Source organism: Cataglyphis hispanica, chromosome 2 (genome assembly GCF_021464435.1).
Source record: "Cataglyphis hispanica isolate Lineage 1 chromosome 2, ULB_Chis1_1.0, whole genome shotgun sequence".
NCBI lineage: Eukaryota > Metazoa > Arthropoda > Insecta > Hymenoptera > Formicidae > Cataglyphis > Cataglyphis hispanica.
Genome location: NC_065955.1, coordinates 4,753,216 through 4,771,049, shown reverse-complemented (window position 1 = coordinate 4,771,049; position 17,834 = coordinate 4,753,216). Strand labels below are relative to the sequence as shown.

Sequence of the window (17,834 nt, the reverse complement as noted above, 5' to 3'; positions counted from 1 at the left end):
CGATATGAGTCCAGCTGAGAAATTGACCAATCACATGTCTAGTAAAGAATGTCAAATGTCTATGCTCTGTGTATACTAGACACGATACGTTTCTTGCATGCATCACTGCGCAGATACAAATGAGAAAGAAAAAGATACCACTGTCTGTATTTAATTTTTAATGATATATATATTCAAGTGGCTGACTCGCGTATAGATACACGGTGCGTCTCTGCTTCTTTCCGGGCTTAGCGCGACACTACCGTGTCTCTTGATGCTACTGTTGCAAATATAAAAATATAAGACAAAGTTATACTGTGTATAAGATGTAAATAAATTTTATATACATCTCTCTTTACCATATTTTTTATTCTTTTTATTTTTTATATAATATACAGATATTTTTTCCTATAATACATATATATATATATATATAAATGGAAAAAATTAATATTGTAGCATACATATTACAAAGAACTGTATACATATGTATACATACATATCATATATATATATATATATATATATATATATATATATGTATATATATATATATGTTTATTACATACACACACACACACACATATAATTATTATTTTAAAAATAATTCTTAAGAATTACTCATAAAAATTTTAATGTTATCTATATATATGTGCACCCAAATATCTTCTTTTGATAGTGTGAAAATAACAAGAATCAAATATAATACAAAAAGCAAAATTGCAATAGTGATACGTACAAGATATTTTTGAGACAAATAAGCTATAAGAAATAAGAAATATTTAAAAGTTTTATTACTTTTTTTATCGTGGTTCGATAATAAGATATATACCGCCTTTGACCGTAAGTATGAACGTATTTTGATCGAAAATTAACGGGGTCGAAGTTCGCGGATCAACTTTGAATTTGAACTTTGATAAAAGACTTATGAGTCCAACTTTGGTTTGCATGTAAGCAAATCTCGAACCTAAAAATATTATTAGTAAACATGACGATAAGATAATGGCGACAATACTCTGATATATTGATAACATGATAATAGAGATAATTCACATTTGCTATAGACTTACAAAGAATTTATAAGAAATATAATTTAAAAAAAAAATATTTTTTCCAATTCATACGTAAAAAGAGTAACATAATTTGCTAATTGAATATAAAGATTCTTTTTTTAAAAGAAATTTTATTAATCCTCACCAATACAGATTCGTGGTCCTTCTCCAAATGGCAAATAAGCATAAGGATGTCTGGCTGCTATTTTATCCTCGTTAAATCTTTCAGGATCAAATCTATCGGGATCTGGGTATATCGACGGATCGCGATGTAATCCGAGTAATGGTATAGTGATTAACATCCCTTTAGATATGTGAATATTTGTTGTTGGAAGATTGATTTCCTCAGTACATATGCGATTCAAAATAGGTACAGGCGGATATTTTCTCATTGCCTCTGCAATATATAAAAAAATATAAAAATAACATTCTGAAATATATAATCCGAAAATATATATAATAGATATTTTGTTATTGGGTACATTTATATTTATATACAAGTCAAGAAATATCAATTTGTTAGATGTGCGTATAAACCTCGATCATAAATAAAATTTTTAATTCATTTGTATAAGAGAAACTTTAACAAGAATAATTGATTCCAATGACTTTATAATAAAATCAACTTGCCATTTACTATTTTATGAAGATATGTCATTTCGTTTACAGCATTATACGTCAGTTCACCATGCTTTTTTAATATTTCATCGATTTCCTTGCGAAGTTTGTCCTGCAAATCTTGTTGTTGAGCTAACTCATATAAACAGAACGTTGCTGTTGTCGAAGAAGTTTCGAAGCCAGCGACAAAAAAGACAAAAGCTTGTGCAACCGCTTCTAACAAAATGAGTCTATTCATGGTTGCTATATATAAATAAAATATTTTGTACTAATTTCGTTTCTTTTAGAAATATTTGAAAACAAAAACTAAAAATGTTTTTACGTTATTATACTATTATATATGTGTGTGTGTGTGTGTGGTGTGGTGTGTGTGTGTATGATTACTATATATATGATCAATTACATATTCATATTATTCCATATGTTTAATTAAAATATATATATATATATATATATATATATATATATATATATATAATTTTTAAAAATAAAATTGATTTTAACGAATAAAATAAATGCGATAAAAAAAACATTAATTTAAAATAAATATATAGTGCATATTTACAGGATTTATCGACAACATCTTTCATGTTGTCAGGTTCAATGTAGTCCTTTTCCATAAGTTGTATGAGCAGATTCATAAAATCATGCTTGACAATGTTATGAGTTTTCCTATATTCCACATTATCCCGAAATATTTCCGTAAGAAACTTGGTCGCACCTTGGTTATTGATAGGAATGGAAAAAAAATCTAGAACTTGAGGTGTAAACACTGATAAAGCAATCCAAAAGGGATGAACTTCAAGGATCTTTTTTCCCCAATATCGAAATTCATTATCGCCTTCCTTCATGCAATTGGATTTGACTCCAAAAGCTGTTGACATAATTATATCCGTTGTATATCTATGAATACATTTTCAACAAATTATTACAATATTTAAAAAATTATATATATATATATACTATAATTATATATAATTTTATATATATACACACATACAAGGATTCTTTTCTAAAAAATCTTACCTTGCAAACCAATCTTTTATCTCAATGGAATCTCCTGTCTGAGCAATGCTTTCTAGGCTTTCTACGAATTCTTCGCCGCACATCTTCAGATTTACAAACATTTGCTTTATTTTTCCTGAAGTAAAGGTGGGTGTTAATTTGACGCGCAAATTTCGCCACTTTTTCCCAGGTAGTAGAAACAAATGACCGCTCAATGGATCAACCTTATCATTGCAAAACATTCCGCGATCATGGAAATTTTTGAATTCCTTTGTCAGCACCTCTCGAATAAGATCAGGATCGGCGATTACTAGATTTGGCTTGAAAAATGTGTATATTCCAATAGCACGATGCTCCTTATATTTTACATAGATATCGTGGAAGAATCCGCCTATTAAGAAAATTCTTTTATTGAATTCCGCTTTTCTTCAAATAAATGAAAAAGAGAGGAATCATTATATAAGAGAAGATATTTACCTATTGATACTTTCTTAGTTACTAAGGCTCCGATATTACCAGTTGGCACAATAGGCTCGACATAAAAAACACCTCTTTTGCGCCAGAAATTAAACAACACATACTTATAATAAGTATACACAATGATTAAAACAACGATGAAAATCCCAATTAATTCCATGAGTAGCATCGTAACTTCTTGTCTGAAACAAATAAAAATAAGTAATTTTATTATATTTGATCACAATCGTAAAATTCGATAACATTTGATTAGAATCATAAAAATGTGAAATACTGTGAAGGTACTAATTTTTGTTTAAATTAAGTTTCTTACAATAAAATAAATGAAAAAAAGAGCCAATTAGAACAAAAATAAATTAATATATTAAACATTAAATTTAGAGAAATCAAAACAGTTGATTTTTATAATTTTCTTCTTTTTGCAAGGATTAAAAGAAATGTACAAATCTTACTTTTAATTCATACAATTTCAATTGTACATTACTTGATTGCCTTAGCTCAACGAAAGTATTTAAACATTAAAACTTAAAAATATTTGTGATAAATAATATTTTTAGGTCATATTTTTTATTAAAAATTGGTTTAATCTTGTTTAACAAATAATTTATTATATTATATAATATTATATAATTGATTTATATTATATTATATTATATTATATAATTGATTTAACAAATAATTTATTATATTATAAAAATGTGTATGCAAACTTGTTTGAAATATCTCGAATATGTTAAATTTATAAAATATTTATGCAGTTGCCAATATTACCTTTTTTATAAAAGAAACGTCTGTCCAAATTAATCTTTCCGTCACGATAAATTGTTTGCAAGATTTATTTCTGCGTGTCACAATCACTGCTGCATGTGTATGCGAGCATGTATTGGATACTTATGCGTTTATTGCGTAAATATTCTTATATAAGTATGCGATAAAAACATCGATATTTTTAAGATGGAATTTTGTAAATGATCTGATTGATGACTATGACTTCTTTTCTCCTTGTTTATGATTATTCTTACACTATGTTATTTAAAATTACTAATTGCTGTTATAATGTAATGTAATAATGCTGCACAATATTTTATTATAAATCCCCAATATTTTAAATACACAACTTAATTAATAGTAATAAGAAAAGTACATATACAAAAGTTGTCAATTGTGTTTCTATTTTATTTTGCAATAATAAATTTATAAGTAAATTTATAAATAAAAAAAGTAAATACATAAAATATATTATATTATTAACAGAATTTGTAGAAATGTAATGCAAATTTATCGTATTATTGTTTAAATTATATAAGTTAATTTATTAATATAAATATTTGATATAAATCATATTTTTTAAAAATTTAATTTTAGATTTATTTTATGACAACTGTGAATCAAATGTTTGCGCATACGCAAATTCGTACGTTTTTCTCAACGATTGCACATATGCGAGGGAAAAAAATATGCCTTGACATAGTTAAGATATATAAACTTTTATCTATATTTAATATATTTATGCTTTATATATATATATATATATATATATATATATATATATATATATATATATATTTGCAAAGAACATAGTTTTATATATATAATTATATATATGTATATATAATTATATACATACATGTGTACACACACACACACACACACACGCGCACGCACGCACACAAGTATATATGTATGTGTGTATATATATTATTAAAGATATATTATTTGCTATATAAATAAAATCTATAACTAAAATAAATCAAAATATTATATTAAATATAAACATCTTGTCTTGAAACTTTTTGCACAAAAAATCATAGAGTTTTATTGCAATATGTGCAAGAAATAAATAAAATTGAAGATTCTCTTATATTATCATGTTTAGTGAATTGTAAAATGTCGCACTTATTCACTTTTTGTTATTATTTAGTTAGTTATTTTGATACTTGATATATATATATATATATATATATATATATATATATATATATATATATATATATATATATTTATATAATTATTCATTTAGAATAAAAAAAAGCAGCACATTTTACAAGATTTTTGTCTAGGTATTTTCTTGATGGAACAGCTAAAAGTACAAGTGATTAATTTAGTAATTTTAGTATATATGTTATCAAGCCTTAATTATCATAGATCGCATGGATAATGATCTGCTAACATCTTGTTTGGTATATAGCATCCGTTTTCATGTTTACAAAAATATCGGCCAATCTCTTTGTGTGTCATCCAATCACGATAAGATTTCTTCTCTATTGCGTCTATAGTCAAAAGCGTATACTTTTTTACATTATATAAATGAGATCATAAAGAAATATATATATAAACATATAGAAATATATATATAAACATATAATACATAAATGTCAATAAACATCAATAAAATATATAAAATGTTTTTAATAATTTAGTTATATTATACCTTCAACAACGTAATATGCTTTATCCCCTTGACAAAGAACTTTGTAAAATGGTTGCGATAGAGTATTAGATCCAGGAACAGGACGGTTATATAAAGGTCTGCATTGCTTCCATTCCATTTCCACACGTGAATTAAATTCCTCGTCCCACCCAATAATTACACCTAACAAGGAGCGAGATGTGACTTTATCATGACATGTCACTATCATTCCAACCTTAAACAACATTTCCTTTGTTCTTTGCTTTTTTTTTTGTCTTATTGTTTTATTGCAAGGCTAGGAGAAGAATACAGATTATTTATTATTAATATCAAAACTTAATATCTCTTTTGCATGTTTGATACAAAATACTTTCAAGATGCTGTTGTTTTCAAGATGCAATAAATAGAATTGATTTATGTATCAGCTTAAAGATTATAGATAATTAGTGTGATTATAACTAAGAAAAATGATTAATCGAATTATTTTGCTAATATATCTGTTCAATATACATTCATGCCAAGCATTACCAAGTTCAAGAATATACATTATAAAAATAACAACATCAAATAGTTTAACATTAAATCTTAAATTACATATTCCTTTGTCAAATCAAAGTCCCAAATGCCAATGAAAAATTCTTTAAACAATTTTTTAACGTACAAATTAATATTAATGATTATCAATGTAATTGATATGCTTATAGATCATAATTACAAAGTATATCTTACCAAAAGTCTTTCTGTATATTTTCTGAACTTATCCAGTACCATTTCGGCGCGTCTTACTTCTGCACATCTAATATTCTTACAATTATTCTGTAAATATATACAAATACAAAATTTATTTAAAAATACTTTTTTTTTTACTACTGTGATCCCATTGGTGTGCGCGTGCGTGTACACATACATTTATGTCAAAATATGCTTGTACAACATACAAAGTTGAAAAAAAAAATATTTAAATATAACATTCATTATATTAATCAATTTTATCAAATTGTAAAAAAATCAAAAAGAATAAGAAATTTTATTAAATTTATAAAATTTTTTATCTATACATAAATTTATTCATATACCTGTATTTCAATTAATTTAACCATAAGATCTGATACATCCATGTGATGCAATATATAATAGCGACCCAATTGTGCAATCGTGTCTATATTATCTGGTTCTATTAGATGCTGAAGCTCTAATAATGAACGTGTTTCTGTCCTTTTATCACGATTTGCTATTTGCAAATTATTGATCATGCGTAACATTACCTTAAAACAAAGATATATATAAATAAAGCTAAATAATTGCTATTACTCTTTCTAATTGTTTATGAAAAGTGTTATTAATGCAGCATATATTTGCTGATATGTGCAATTAATTATTATCTATACTGTCTTTACTATCTATTGTTAAATTATGTATTGTTAAATTTAATAAATATCATATATATATAATTGCCAACCTCTACAGGACTAGCTTTGCTATATGTATTAAAATTTTCTATAGGACACTTTTTAGCACCACGAATTCTGGGACAGTCGTTCCTGCTTAGAATACGTCCACGATGTAAGACATCAATATAGAAACATTCTTCATTTTTAGAATTTGTTGTATTACTGTAAGCATGCAATAAGAATATATATAAAATAAAAGCCAAGAATAGTGAGAGGTGTTTCAAGAAAACTAAAATTATACTTACTATTTTGATTTCCAACTTAAAAAAAAATGACCTGGGAAAGATATTAGATCACAACGTATACCAAGTCTTCTTGCCACACCTTGGAATATTATTGCTAGGGATACAGTATTACCAATTTTTTTTTCTAAAACCTATATATTAGAAAGAATAATAAACGTTAATAAATATTAAATAAAAACTAATATTTAGGAAACATAACAAGTATAATGCTATCATAGATTATAACTTACAAGGTCTATAAGGGTATGTTGTGGATTATAAATCTCAGGAGTTACATAAAGCCAATTTCCAGAAAAACCTGCTTTATCAAATAAAACTTCTCGAAGTATTTCTATAATCTGTTTTCCTTCTATGCTGTCCCACTCATTATCATCAATATTATTATGTTCCCAAAAGGAAAACTGTTCAGCAGATATTGAGAAAATTGGATGCTCGGGATTTTCTTTTTTAAGGCAGTCCAATACCTGCTGTGCAATGTTTGCTAATGATACTTTTACATGCGAGTAAGAAACATGTTTTTTGGGTTGATACCATTGAGCTACAATAGTAGCTGCCTGTTCTAAAAGCTGCTGTTTACTGGAGTAATTTATAAATTTTTTCCATTTATCCCTTAGATGGCATTGTCGCAGATATCGAAGAAGTTTTTTGATGTAATATCTATGTGTCAAATTACAGTCGCTAAAAAATATGCATATTAAGTGTGCAATAAATTCAGATTTTAGTCTAAAATATTTAAATAATTTATTAAATTTTACCTTGGAGATTTTGCAAGAAAACTCATTATTTCATCTGTGAGAAAATAATAATTCATATAATACCCATCCTTATCTAAATGGAACAATAAATTAAAATCCTTCATGTCACTATCAGATAAATCATCTTTATAATAGTGCATTTCAGACATTTGCATCACATAACACCATAATTCTTTCCTACATTTAAAACTTGCTCTTACTTCTTCTTCAAAGTTTATATGCTCTTCGCATTTTCGTTTATCGTAAACTTTTTTCAAATCAGGCCATCTAAAATTAAGACGAAAGAAATTGCTATTTTATATAATGCTCTAAAAGTATAATATTATATTATATTGAATGAGTAAAAACATTGTAATAAATTTCATATAAAAAGTTATATATTTTAAACAAATTAGAAAAATTATAAAAGATATTTTCTTTTCTAATACACAAACATTTTTAATGTCATTGAATAAACAAAATATAATATCAATAAATGAAACACCAAATATATGGAAGTAGGTAAGAATTGCTAAATAGTTATAAGATTGTGTAATAATAAAAAATTTATCAAGAAGATAACACACTTATCATTATATATATATATATGATTAAGTTTATCAATAAGATTAAATGCCTTTGCTTGTGTAAGCAATCTAGGTAATAAAAAATATTAACATTTATATACTTGTTTGTCATCATATTTAAAACTTAATATCAAAATTTTGAATAATTTACTATTTGCATTTTTCTTATTTAATCTATAGTCTCTTGTTACTTGAACACACATTAGGTTCTCTTATATATATGTTTAATATTCAATAAAAGATGCAAAATGCAATTTATTACGCATTATTAAAATAAACTGAACTAAGTTGAAACATTTAAAAAATATTTTTTTTTAATTTATACAATGATTTTAATATAAGTTACAAAAAATTATTATTACAAAAGGAAAAATCTCTGATATTACCTTTGGTAAAGTTTGTGTTGCCAAAGAACATTGTCATCATTGATCGTGTTGCGAAAACGCTTACATGTGGAGGCAAAATTCACGACATCCTCAATGCTAATATTGACATGTCCCAGAATGATGCTGATCACTTCATCGGATATACATGTTATTGTAGCCATTGTTTGACAAAGTACGCAAAAACGGTTTGTAGTCTCTCTGCGTTAATTCGCGACGGATGACGGATATGTATCTGTCGTATGTAACCGTCATATGACTCACAAATGATATGACTAATTATGTCTAATAGTTATGGTACAAATGCATAATAATCATTAAAATATCCGAGAGAAATGTACCACTTTATTTATCATATATATATCCACAATCTCCCTCTATTTATTACTGTTTGCCGATGTCATAGCTTATAAAATATATAGACGGAAGATCAGCCTGATCAGTTGCAACATGGGTAAGAGAAATTTAAAGATAGATGCAAGCAGGATACAGGATACATCGGAATGCGATCTTCGTCGGTTTCATTCGGGTAAATTCGGTTCGGCGATATACTTGTGATTGGTGCTCTTACCGCAAATCCTCTTTCGCAGATAATTAGTTTAACAGCTATTTGATCCATTCTAAGTTTTGATCCATTATAAGATTGGCAGAATATGATACAATTTTTTTTTCATTTTCCATTGGGTGATAACAATTCTTCTCAGAATCAATAGTAATAAATATATAGCAAATATATATATGCGACAAGTTTTCAATAATAATGTATGTATACGTGTGTATATATATATATATATATATATATTCTTAGTATATAAGTATATAGTATATAAGTATTTCGATGATTTCAGAATTGTTTAAAATAAAGAGATTTCTTTTCTCTTGATATTATGTATTAACGACAAGATATAATAATTTTTTGAACATGGAAGTGGATGTTGCATTAATGTGCGTTGTAAGGACTTTCCTTGAGCCAGCTTCTTATATTTATGAAGATGAAAATGCGAGCATTCTACAATTAATTATGGAAGAAGATTTACTAGGAATTACGGATAATGTTTCTATAACAAGAGATAATCGACGAATTCCTGAAGCTGAAGATTATGTCGAACACATAATTCCATCACTTAGTAGTGTACAATTCAAATCTCATTTTCAGTATGCATTATTGTTTGTTGTTGTATGCTCTCTTAATAAGAACTTATGAGAAGATCCCATTTTGTTCATATGTTTATTCATTCTATATGCATTTGATAACAGGATGCTACCATCGACATTTGAATTTATTCTGGATGAGATTGGTGAGAAACTAACTCGCAGTACTGATGGAAATGAAATGGTGCCTGCGGATAAGCAGCTTCTATTGTGTTTGTGGCGTTTTGCAACTACAGATTCATATAGGCAAATGTTACAATTATCTAGATCATTGTGAATAATGCAAAATCTTAACACAATTACATATGAAATAATATTCCATTTTTTTAGTGCTATAAATCAACGATTTAATGTGGGCAAAGGCACAGCTGTAAGATCTGTGCGTCGTGTTGCCAGAGCATTACATGAGCTTTCATCAAAATATATTGTATGGCCGACAGAAGATAGAATACAGGATATTGTACATGGTTTTCTTAATGCAAGTGGTTTTCCTGATACCATTGGTGCCATAGGTGGTACCCATATCAATATTCCTTCATCCAAGAACAATTCAGAGAAGAGCCATTATTCAATTCAGCTTCAAGTAATATATTAATAATAGTTTCGTAACATATTTATATGTATTAAATTAATAGTTACAATTTATATAATAAATTGTACATTCTTTATAGGCTGTTTGTGATCACACAAAGTTATTCACACATGTTTATGTGAGAAATGTACGTTCGGATCATAATACTTGTGTTTCCGCTCTTCAAGAATATATTAGTGATTCAAACAAATTTCCAAATAATACACATTTAATTGGAAATGCTGTTTATGGACTGCATCAGCATCTTATGGTTCCATATCCTGATAACGAAAACCTTACAAAACAACAAAGGAATTATAATTTATGCCATTCTTCTGGTGAAATTATGATCAAACAAGCGTTTGCCCTTTTAAAAGGACGTTGGAAAAGTCTATTACATGTTCTGGCAATAAGTCGTATGGATTTTACATATGATCATATATTGGCCTGTTGCGTACTACACAATATTTGTTTGCTAAAAAAGGATGAATTTCAATTACACGAGCAAATGATTGTTCTAGATGTAGAAGAAACAGAACTGCAAGAAGAAAAAATTGAACACAATGATAAAAATGTTGCAGAGATCAAACGAAACAATATTTGTGCCAAATTACATATGAAAAATGTATGAATGATACGTAGTCAAAATGTTTTTGCGCGCATGCGTTTGTATATATACAATATATAAATATATGTATCATGTTCCATATTTATAAATTATAATTAATTAATTATATATATATATATAAAAATGTAATTATTTACAAAATATATGATGATTTACAAAATATATATATATATATATATATATATATATATATATATATATATATATATATATATAAATGTAATTATTTACAAAATATATGAATAAGATGTTTATTACATTTTTTTTATTATAATAATTAAATTACTATTTTTTGGAAGTAAACTAATAACCGAAAATTTATGATCGCAGTTTTCTCGGTACTTCCAAATGTGTTTTCGATTCTTTCAAATGTTTTTGCATTTTTATCACTCGTGTATTTCCTTGTATGTGCTTATGGACCAATCAATTTCCTTATGCGCTTATGCAAAAGTCTATACTCCCGCTCTTTACCAATAACAATTGATTATATTTCTCACATTTGACTGTAATTCAAAAGCAGACCAATCGAGACAAAAATTCCTTTGTCCTGATTGGTCAATTTGATTGAACAATTCTACTTCAAGAAGTAAATTTTAGAACGCAATTTGCGAACACGCAGTTAATATGGCGGAACATTGCATTGACGAAAGCTTGAAGCTTGATAGTTTGATTTTGCATGCATAGAATCGTATATAATATACATATTGATACAATTTGGAGTTAAAAAACAAGAATACATAATACATATTACAGTTGAAGTGATATAATCGTATAATAACGGGCGATAAATTACACGGCGGCCAGCAAATCGTTAATATGGGATCCAACAAACGTCATAAGACTGAGAAATCCCGCGACACCAAGAAAAAGCGTCATCGCAGTCGTTCTAGAAGTTATACACCCGACCGCGAGAAATCGGAGAAGCATAGGCATCACAAAAAACACAGGAGGAAAGAGCGCAAGGATTACGATAGTGATGGTATGAAATTCGATTCAAAGAGTGTTATACAAGCTTTAGTATTATATATTACAATAGTATAAGATCTTTTTCTTTTTATCGTTTCTAGTTGAGATTGTTAATGCTCCACCACCGCCAAAAATATCAAAATTATCGCATCCTTCAACGCCTCCACCACCGGAAATTTCTAAACAACGTAGTCCATCTCCTGCTAAAGGTGGAGCGTCACAAGCTTCATTATCTATCGAAGAAACTAATAAACTTCGTGCAAAGTTAGGATTGAAGCCATTAGAGGTTGATAATACACCGAAAGATGATCCTAATAAAATCAAAGATGATTTGGGAGAGTTTTATCATAAACCAGCACCAAATAATAATGAGAAAATAAGAGCGCAAAAATTAAGAGAAAAAATAGGTACTCAAAAGGAGAAAAGACAGATTGAAGCAAATTTGTCAAAGCTAAAAAGTTTAGGTGAATGCGATTCTGATGATGACACTCACGCATGGATCAACAAATCTAGACAATTGGAGGAAGAGAAAAAGAAAGCAGAAAAAAGAGTAATGTTTTAATATTTTTCATAAAATTTATATAATTAGTATTTTACACACACACACACACACACGTTTTATAAATTAAAATTTTTATGAAGTCAGTTTATATATTCTTCATAAAAATATTTTATTTTTATTTAAGGCACAGATGTTAGATCAATTGGATGAAGAATTTGGAATTGGTAATTTAGTTAGAGAGGAAATACATATTGCTCGTAATACAGCATATACAGAGAAGAATTTGAAAGGCCTTAAAGTTGAACATAATGTTGTAAGTATAATATAAAGTAAAATATTATTAATTATACCATGAATAGAATTTGATTATACAAGAAATTTTGAATATATATATAAGTTTAAAAAATTAAGCTGTTTACCTCTTTGTTTTTTTTTAGACTTTTAATAAATTTTAAACCAGCAATATTTTTTATAGGAAACATTTGAAGAAGGCAAAACTGTAATCCTGACATTAAAAGATCAAGAGGTTTTAAATGAAAATGCTGATACCCTTGTAAATGTTAATATGATTGATAACGAACGGTATAAACGTAGTGTTTTCAATAAACTTAAAAAATCTACATACGATCCATATGCTGATGAAAATTTTGATGAATATGGATTTCCCAAAAATAAAATCTTGGAAAAGTATGATGAGGAAATCGATGGCGAGAAAAAGGACAATTTTGTGTTGGGTACTAATACTGCAGTAGAATTGAAACGGCGTCAAACAGAGATAGTGAAGCAACGCTTAGCAAATAAAAAACTAGAAACGCTACAGATGGCAGAACCAAAATTAGCAAGCGAATATTATAATGAAGAGGAACTTACAAAGTTTAAGAAACCAAAAAAGAAGGTAGAAAATTTTCTTACATTCTATATGCAGTACTCGTCAAATATTAAGTACAGTTGTCAGAATACAGTTATATATTTTGTAACTTGATTTTTTGAGAAACAATATTCTATGATGCATTATGATATAAAGTATATAAATATATGTTTCCAGATTCGGAAAATTAGAACAAAAAAGAAATTTAATGTCGATGATTTGGTACCTGTTGACAATGACTATCTTAGGGATCTTGGAAGTAGGAGAAGAAAGAAACCAGAAGACTTGAAGGATAATGATGCTTTAGACATCGATGATTTAGAAGGTAATTATGCAATCAAAAATATTTGATATTATAATTTTATAGAAATTATTGTAAATAGATTGATTCTCCTTTAAGCATTAATTACAATAACTATATTGTAAGTGTAACGTAAAATTCTAAAGTGAAACATTAAATTGTATTATTTATTAATATATATTATTAAGTAATATGCATATATTTTTCTGTTTTTTTAAATTTTTTCTCTATGCAAAGATAAATTATATTCTTTCTCTCTCTCTCTCTCTCTCTCTCTCTTCTATTTGCCTTACTAAAATTTTATACAATTAAAAAATGATACAATAAAGTTTTAAGGAGCAAATCTCGGATATACTTGCATATATTCAAATTATAAATCTCGAAGATTTTTAAGAGTAAAAATAAACAAAATTCGAGAATTCTTAATATTACAATTTCGGTTCTTGATTTCTTCAGTTAATGTCTATTGCCCTTAATGTTTTTGTATGTGTCTTTGGCCTCATTATTGATAGCAACATGAATTTTCTCGTCAAGCATTTTATTATTTTTATACAATTATTTTATACAATTATTATTAATAGCTCCTGCAGAAGATCTTACTGGAATAAAAATGGAAGAAGATGATAAAGAATTAGAGTTGCAATTGGCTTTAAAGAAAGCACAACGTTTGAAGGAAGGACATTCAGCTAGTATCCAAAAAACTGTTGAAACAATAAAGCAAGAAATTCTTAACTCAGAGGAGAATCAGATTGGAAATATCGTTCTTAATTCTACTGCAGAATTCTGTAGAACATTGGGTGATATACCCACATATGGACTTGCTGGAAATAGAGAAGAAAACGGACAAGAACTGATGGTATGTTGAATATGACATTATTTGGTATTTATGTATTTTCATAATTGTTTTATAATTAAAATATTGCAGGACTTTGAAATGGATGGAATTAAAGATGAGCCACCAGTAAATGAAGATGAAGACGATGGTCGTGGCGCTTGGAATACAGTACATTTAGGTATTTTGTTATTGATATTAAATACATTATAAATTAATATAAAAAGTAATATATTTTTTGAAAGAGAAAAAAAGAGAGAAAGAGTGACAACGAAAATTTACTTTTGTATATATAATTAATGTGTCTTTCTTAACGAAAATTGTATGTAAATAGATGAAAATACCTCGGAACCAGTTGTTATGGAAGCAGCAATTTTAGACGCCGAGCCATCACTTGGACATGGAGTAGGTGGAGCTTTAAAGTTAGCTATGAGTAAAGGTTATTTGCAGAAAGAAGATAGCAATCGGCCTTCGGCGTCACGATTTGCGCATCTACAAGCTCAGAATTATTCAATAGAGGATAAAACATATGGGTAAGTTAGTTATATATTACCGCGATTCGATGTAAGATAATTTCTTATCTGTTTTAAATATATATTATGGAGAAGAAACATGTAAGAAATGATTCTTGCGTCGAATGCGCTTTCACAAGTATTGTGTTAGACAAGTCTCTAGTGAATTTCTGAACTGTCAGTTAACAGTTTTAAATAGAGCCCGGAAATATCGGTGCTCGGAACGGGTGATCCGCTACCACTACAAGAGTTTACCGCTTAATCGGAGGCGATAACAGATGACCTGAGAAGAGAGTAGGATTTGTTAAGGTATGTTATGCGATTCAATTGCTGCAAATCGTGCTAAGATTTTAGAAAGTCCATTTGGACTGTGGGAAGATCAAGATTTGCAGACGTTAGATTGCAGAACTATCAAGATGGATGTTCAGAAAAAAAAATGTTTTCATTTTTTTGTCTTTATACAATACATTTGCGATTGTTTTATACTTAATTAGGGTTTACATGTGTTTAATATAAACCAGTATAAAGTACGATTTTACACAACAAACTATGCTCAATTATTAAATACTTAAATTGTTTGACATTTTCGAGTAGTTGAACTTTTAAATGAATATAAGAATGATAAAAAAAAAAGAGAATATATATATATATATATGCACGGGTAACTGAAAAAACATATATGGAGCACATCATCAACAGGACAACAATCCAACTCGAAAAGTTCTGAATCATTTTTTGATTTGAATTTTCTTTTTGTTGTTATACAATGTTAAAGTTAGCTAATCAGCGTCTCTTTACAGCGGAAAGCAGAAAGGGTACAGTAGGGGTCGGAGTAGTGAAACGGCTTTTCGCTGTATAGACAGACACTGATTAGCTAACTTTATCAACAAAAAGAAAGCTTAGATCAACCAATGGTTCAAGACTTTTCGATTGTTGTCCTGTATCTGATGGTATGCTGCATATATGTTTTTTTTAGTTACACTTTGTGTATATATATATGTATATATGTAATATAATTTATATATTTCTTTTATTTATATTCATATTAAAACATGCATTAAAAATGATAATTATTATAGAATTTATATAATTTATTTGAAGAAAAAAAAGAAAAAATATATATATATATATATATATATATATATATATATATATATATATATATGTATGTATCAAAAGAATTCATTTATATCACGTTTGCGAATATCGATAATTGTTACTTTCAATAAGTAAAGTAACTTATTTATTTTAGTTCAATTGCTAGCATAATATATCTTAGGAGGACTTATGAGCATCATTTACTATAATCAAGATTTATTGATACTGGTAGTGGACACAAGTTTCAGAACACCGCATTTCAAGGGCTTTAATTTTTATTGTGCTTCTATAACATTAAGATCTAGTTAGGTGAAACAATAACAGAATACTATCATTTAGCCAATGTCTGAAGAAAATGGAACAATTGATAAGAAACTCATAATTTGAAATATCTGTTTAATCATTCATTTTATTATTTTAGTATTATTTTTGTTTCAGGGATGATGACAAATTCGGTAGAAGAGATCGTTTTAACGGACCGACATCTGATTTTAAGGAGAAGGAATGTTTCAAGCCAAATGTGAAGCTTGAATATATTGATGATGACGGTCATGTTTTGAGCGCCAAGGAAGCCTTTCGATATCTATCACATAAATTTCATGGAAAAGGCCCAGGAAAAAATAAGGTTTTTTTTCTATTGAATTGTAGAAGAATATTGCATATATAATTAGATTGGAGCATTTATCATTTAAATCAAAATCGATATGTTCAAGCTATAATAATTTTTCAATATCTATTTTAGGTGGAGAAAAGAATGAAAAAAGCTGAACAAGAAGTTTTAATGAAACGGATGTCCTCAACGGATACACCTTTAGGTACGCTAAATTTATTGCAAGCGAAACAAAAGGAAACTCAATCACCATACATAGTGCTTAGTGGCAATAAACAGATGCAAACGTAAGGATATGCAATAAATTTATATAATTATAAGAAATTAGCGATTAGAATGCATCCAAATATATTCTAAATATATATATATATATATATATATATATATATATATATATATATGCTTATTTTTTCTAATAATTTTTTTTTTTTAATCATGATGCATATTTGTGAAAGTTCTAATGTAATAAATATTCTTTACAGGACTAGCATAGCCAAAACAAAACATTAAAGAAAAAAAATGCAAACAAGGATGAAAATTGTATATAATCTTGCATATATATATTGTAGTTTCTGGAAATAAAATTCAGTTCACATTTTATATAACAAGGATTGTCAATCAAGAAAGAAAGAAGGAAACTTTAATCATTAATTGTGGATTATATTATCTATGATAAAACAAATATTCAGATGATTCATTCATATATTCGATTAATTTTTAACTTGCACAACTTATTTGGCTCTGTAATATTGAAAAAAAATAACAATGAGAAAGAAAAAAAGATTTTATAGTTATTACTTTATACAATAAAACAATTAAAAAATATATGAGTATTTTTCGACTAATACATATG

At 27.3% G+C, this 17,834-nt stretch overlaps 4 protein-coding genes across 6 annotated transcripts; 2 read left to right on the top strand and 2 right to left on the bottom strand.

The window, feature by feature from the left end:
* Positions 1 to 550: 550 nt before the first annotated feature.
* Positions 551 to 4,656, bottom strand: LOC126858714 (probable cytochrome P450 6a14). The gene is made up of 7 exons (XM_050609188.1): positions 3,903 to 4,656; positions 3,132 to 3,313; positions 2,676 to 3,045; positions 2,215 to 2,552; positions 1,662 to 1,892; positions 1,177 to 1,428; positions 551 to 946 (listed from the first exon to the last, which is right to left on the bottom strand). Exons 2-7 carry the CDS (start codon positions 3,298 to 3,300, stop codon positions 783 to 785), a joined length of 1,524 nt encoding a protein of 507 aa, XP_050465145.1. The 5' UTR covers positions 3,301 to 3,313; positions 3,903 to 4,656; the 3' UTR covers positions 551 to 782.
* Positions 4,657 to 5,123: 467 nt separating this feature from the next.
* LOC126858712 (F-box only protein 21-like) lies at positions 5,124 to 9,336 on the bottom strand. The gene is made up of 9 exons (XM_050609186.1): positions 8,945 to 9,336; positions 7,993 to 8,259; positions 7,468 to 7,915; positions 7,238 to 7,368; positions 7,001 to 7,154; positions 6,618 to 6,806; positions 6,271 to 6,357; positions 5,563 to 5,836; positions 5,124 to 5,401 (listed from the first exon to the last, which is right to left on the bottom strand). Exons 1-9 carry the CDS (start codon positions 9,103 to 9,105, stop codon positions 5,271 to 5,273), a joined length of 1,842 nt encoding a protein of 613 aa, XP_050465143.1. The 5' UTR covers positions 9,106 to 9,336; the 3' UTR covers positions 5,124 to 5,270.
* A 154-nt stretch (positions 9,337 to 9,490) lies between these two features.
* On the top strand, positions 9,491 to 11,373 carry LOC126858715 (putative nuclease HARBI1). The gene is made up of 5 exons (XM_050609189.1): positions 9,491 to 9,703; positions 9,790 to 10,096; positions 10,199 to 10,339; positions 10,424 to 10,676; positions 10,765 to 11,373. Exons 2-5 carry the CDS (start codon positions 9,864 to 9,866, stop codon positions 11,293 to 11,295), a joined length of 1,158 nt encoding a protein of 385 aa, XP_050465146.1. The 5' UTR covers positions 9,491 to 9,703; positions 9,790 to 9,863; the 3' UTR covers positions 11,296 to 11,373.
* A 523-nt stretch (positions 11,374 to 11,896) lies between these two features.
* Positions 11,897 to 17,806, top strand: LOC126859021 (U4/U6.U5 tri-snRNP-associated protein 1). Of its 3 annotated transcripts, none has more exons than XR_007688741.1 (11): positions 11,897 to 12,271; positions 12,360 to 12,808; positions 12,945 to 13,073; positions 13,236 to 13,655; positions 13,806 to 13,953; positions 14,511 to 14,785; positions 14,855 to 14,942; positions 15,096 to 15,294; positions 15,456 to 15,582; positions 16,074 to 16,223; positions 16,810 to 16,945. XR_007688741.1 is itself a non-coding variant. In XM_050609904.1 (11 exons), exons 1-11 carry the CDS (start codon positions 12,109 to 12,111, stop codon positions 17,489 to 17,491), a joined length of 2,241 nt encoding a protein of 746 aa, XP_050465861.1. In that variant the 5' UTR covers positions 11,898 to 12,108; the 3' UTR covers positions 17,492 to 17,806. The 3 variants fall into 3 exon arrangements, 1 of the variants encoding a protein (XP_050465861.1); XM_050609904.1 differs by lacking the exons at positions 15,456 to 15,582; positions 16,074 to 16,223 and adding exons at positions 17,114 to 17,268; positions 17,464 to 17,806 and having other exon boundaries at positions 11,898 to 12,271; positions 16,810 to 16,996; XR_007688740.1 differs by lacking the exon at positions 16,074 to 16,223 and having other exon boundaries at positions 16,810 to 16,948.
* Positions 17,807 to 17,834: the final 28 nt, after the last annotated feature.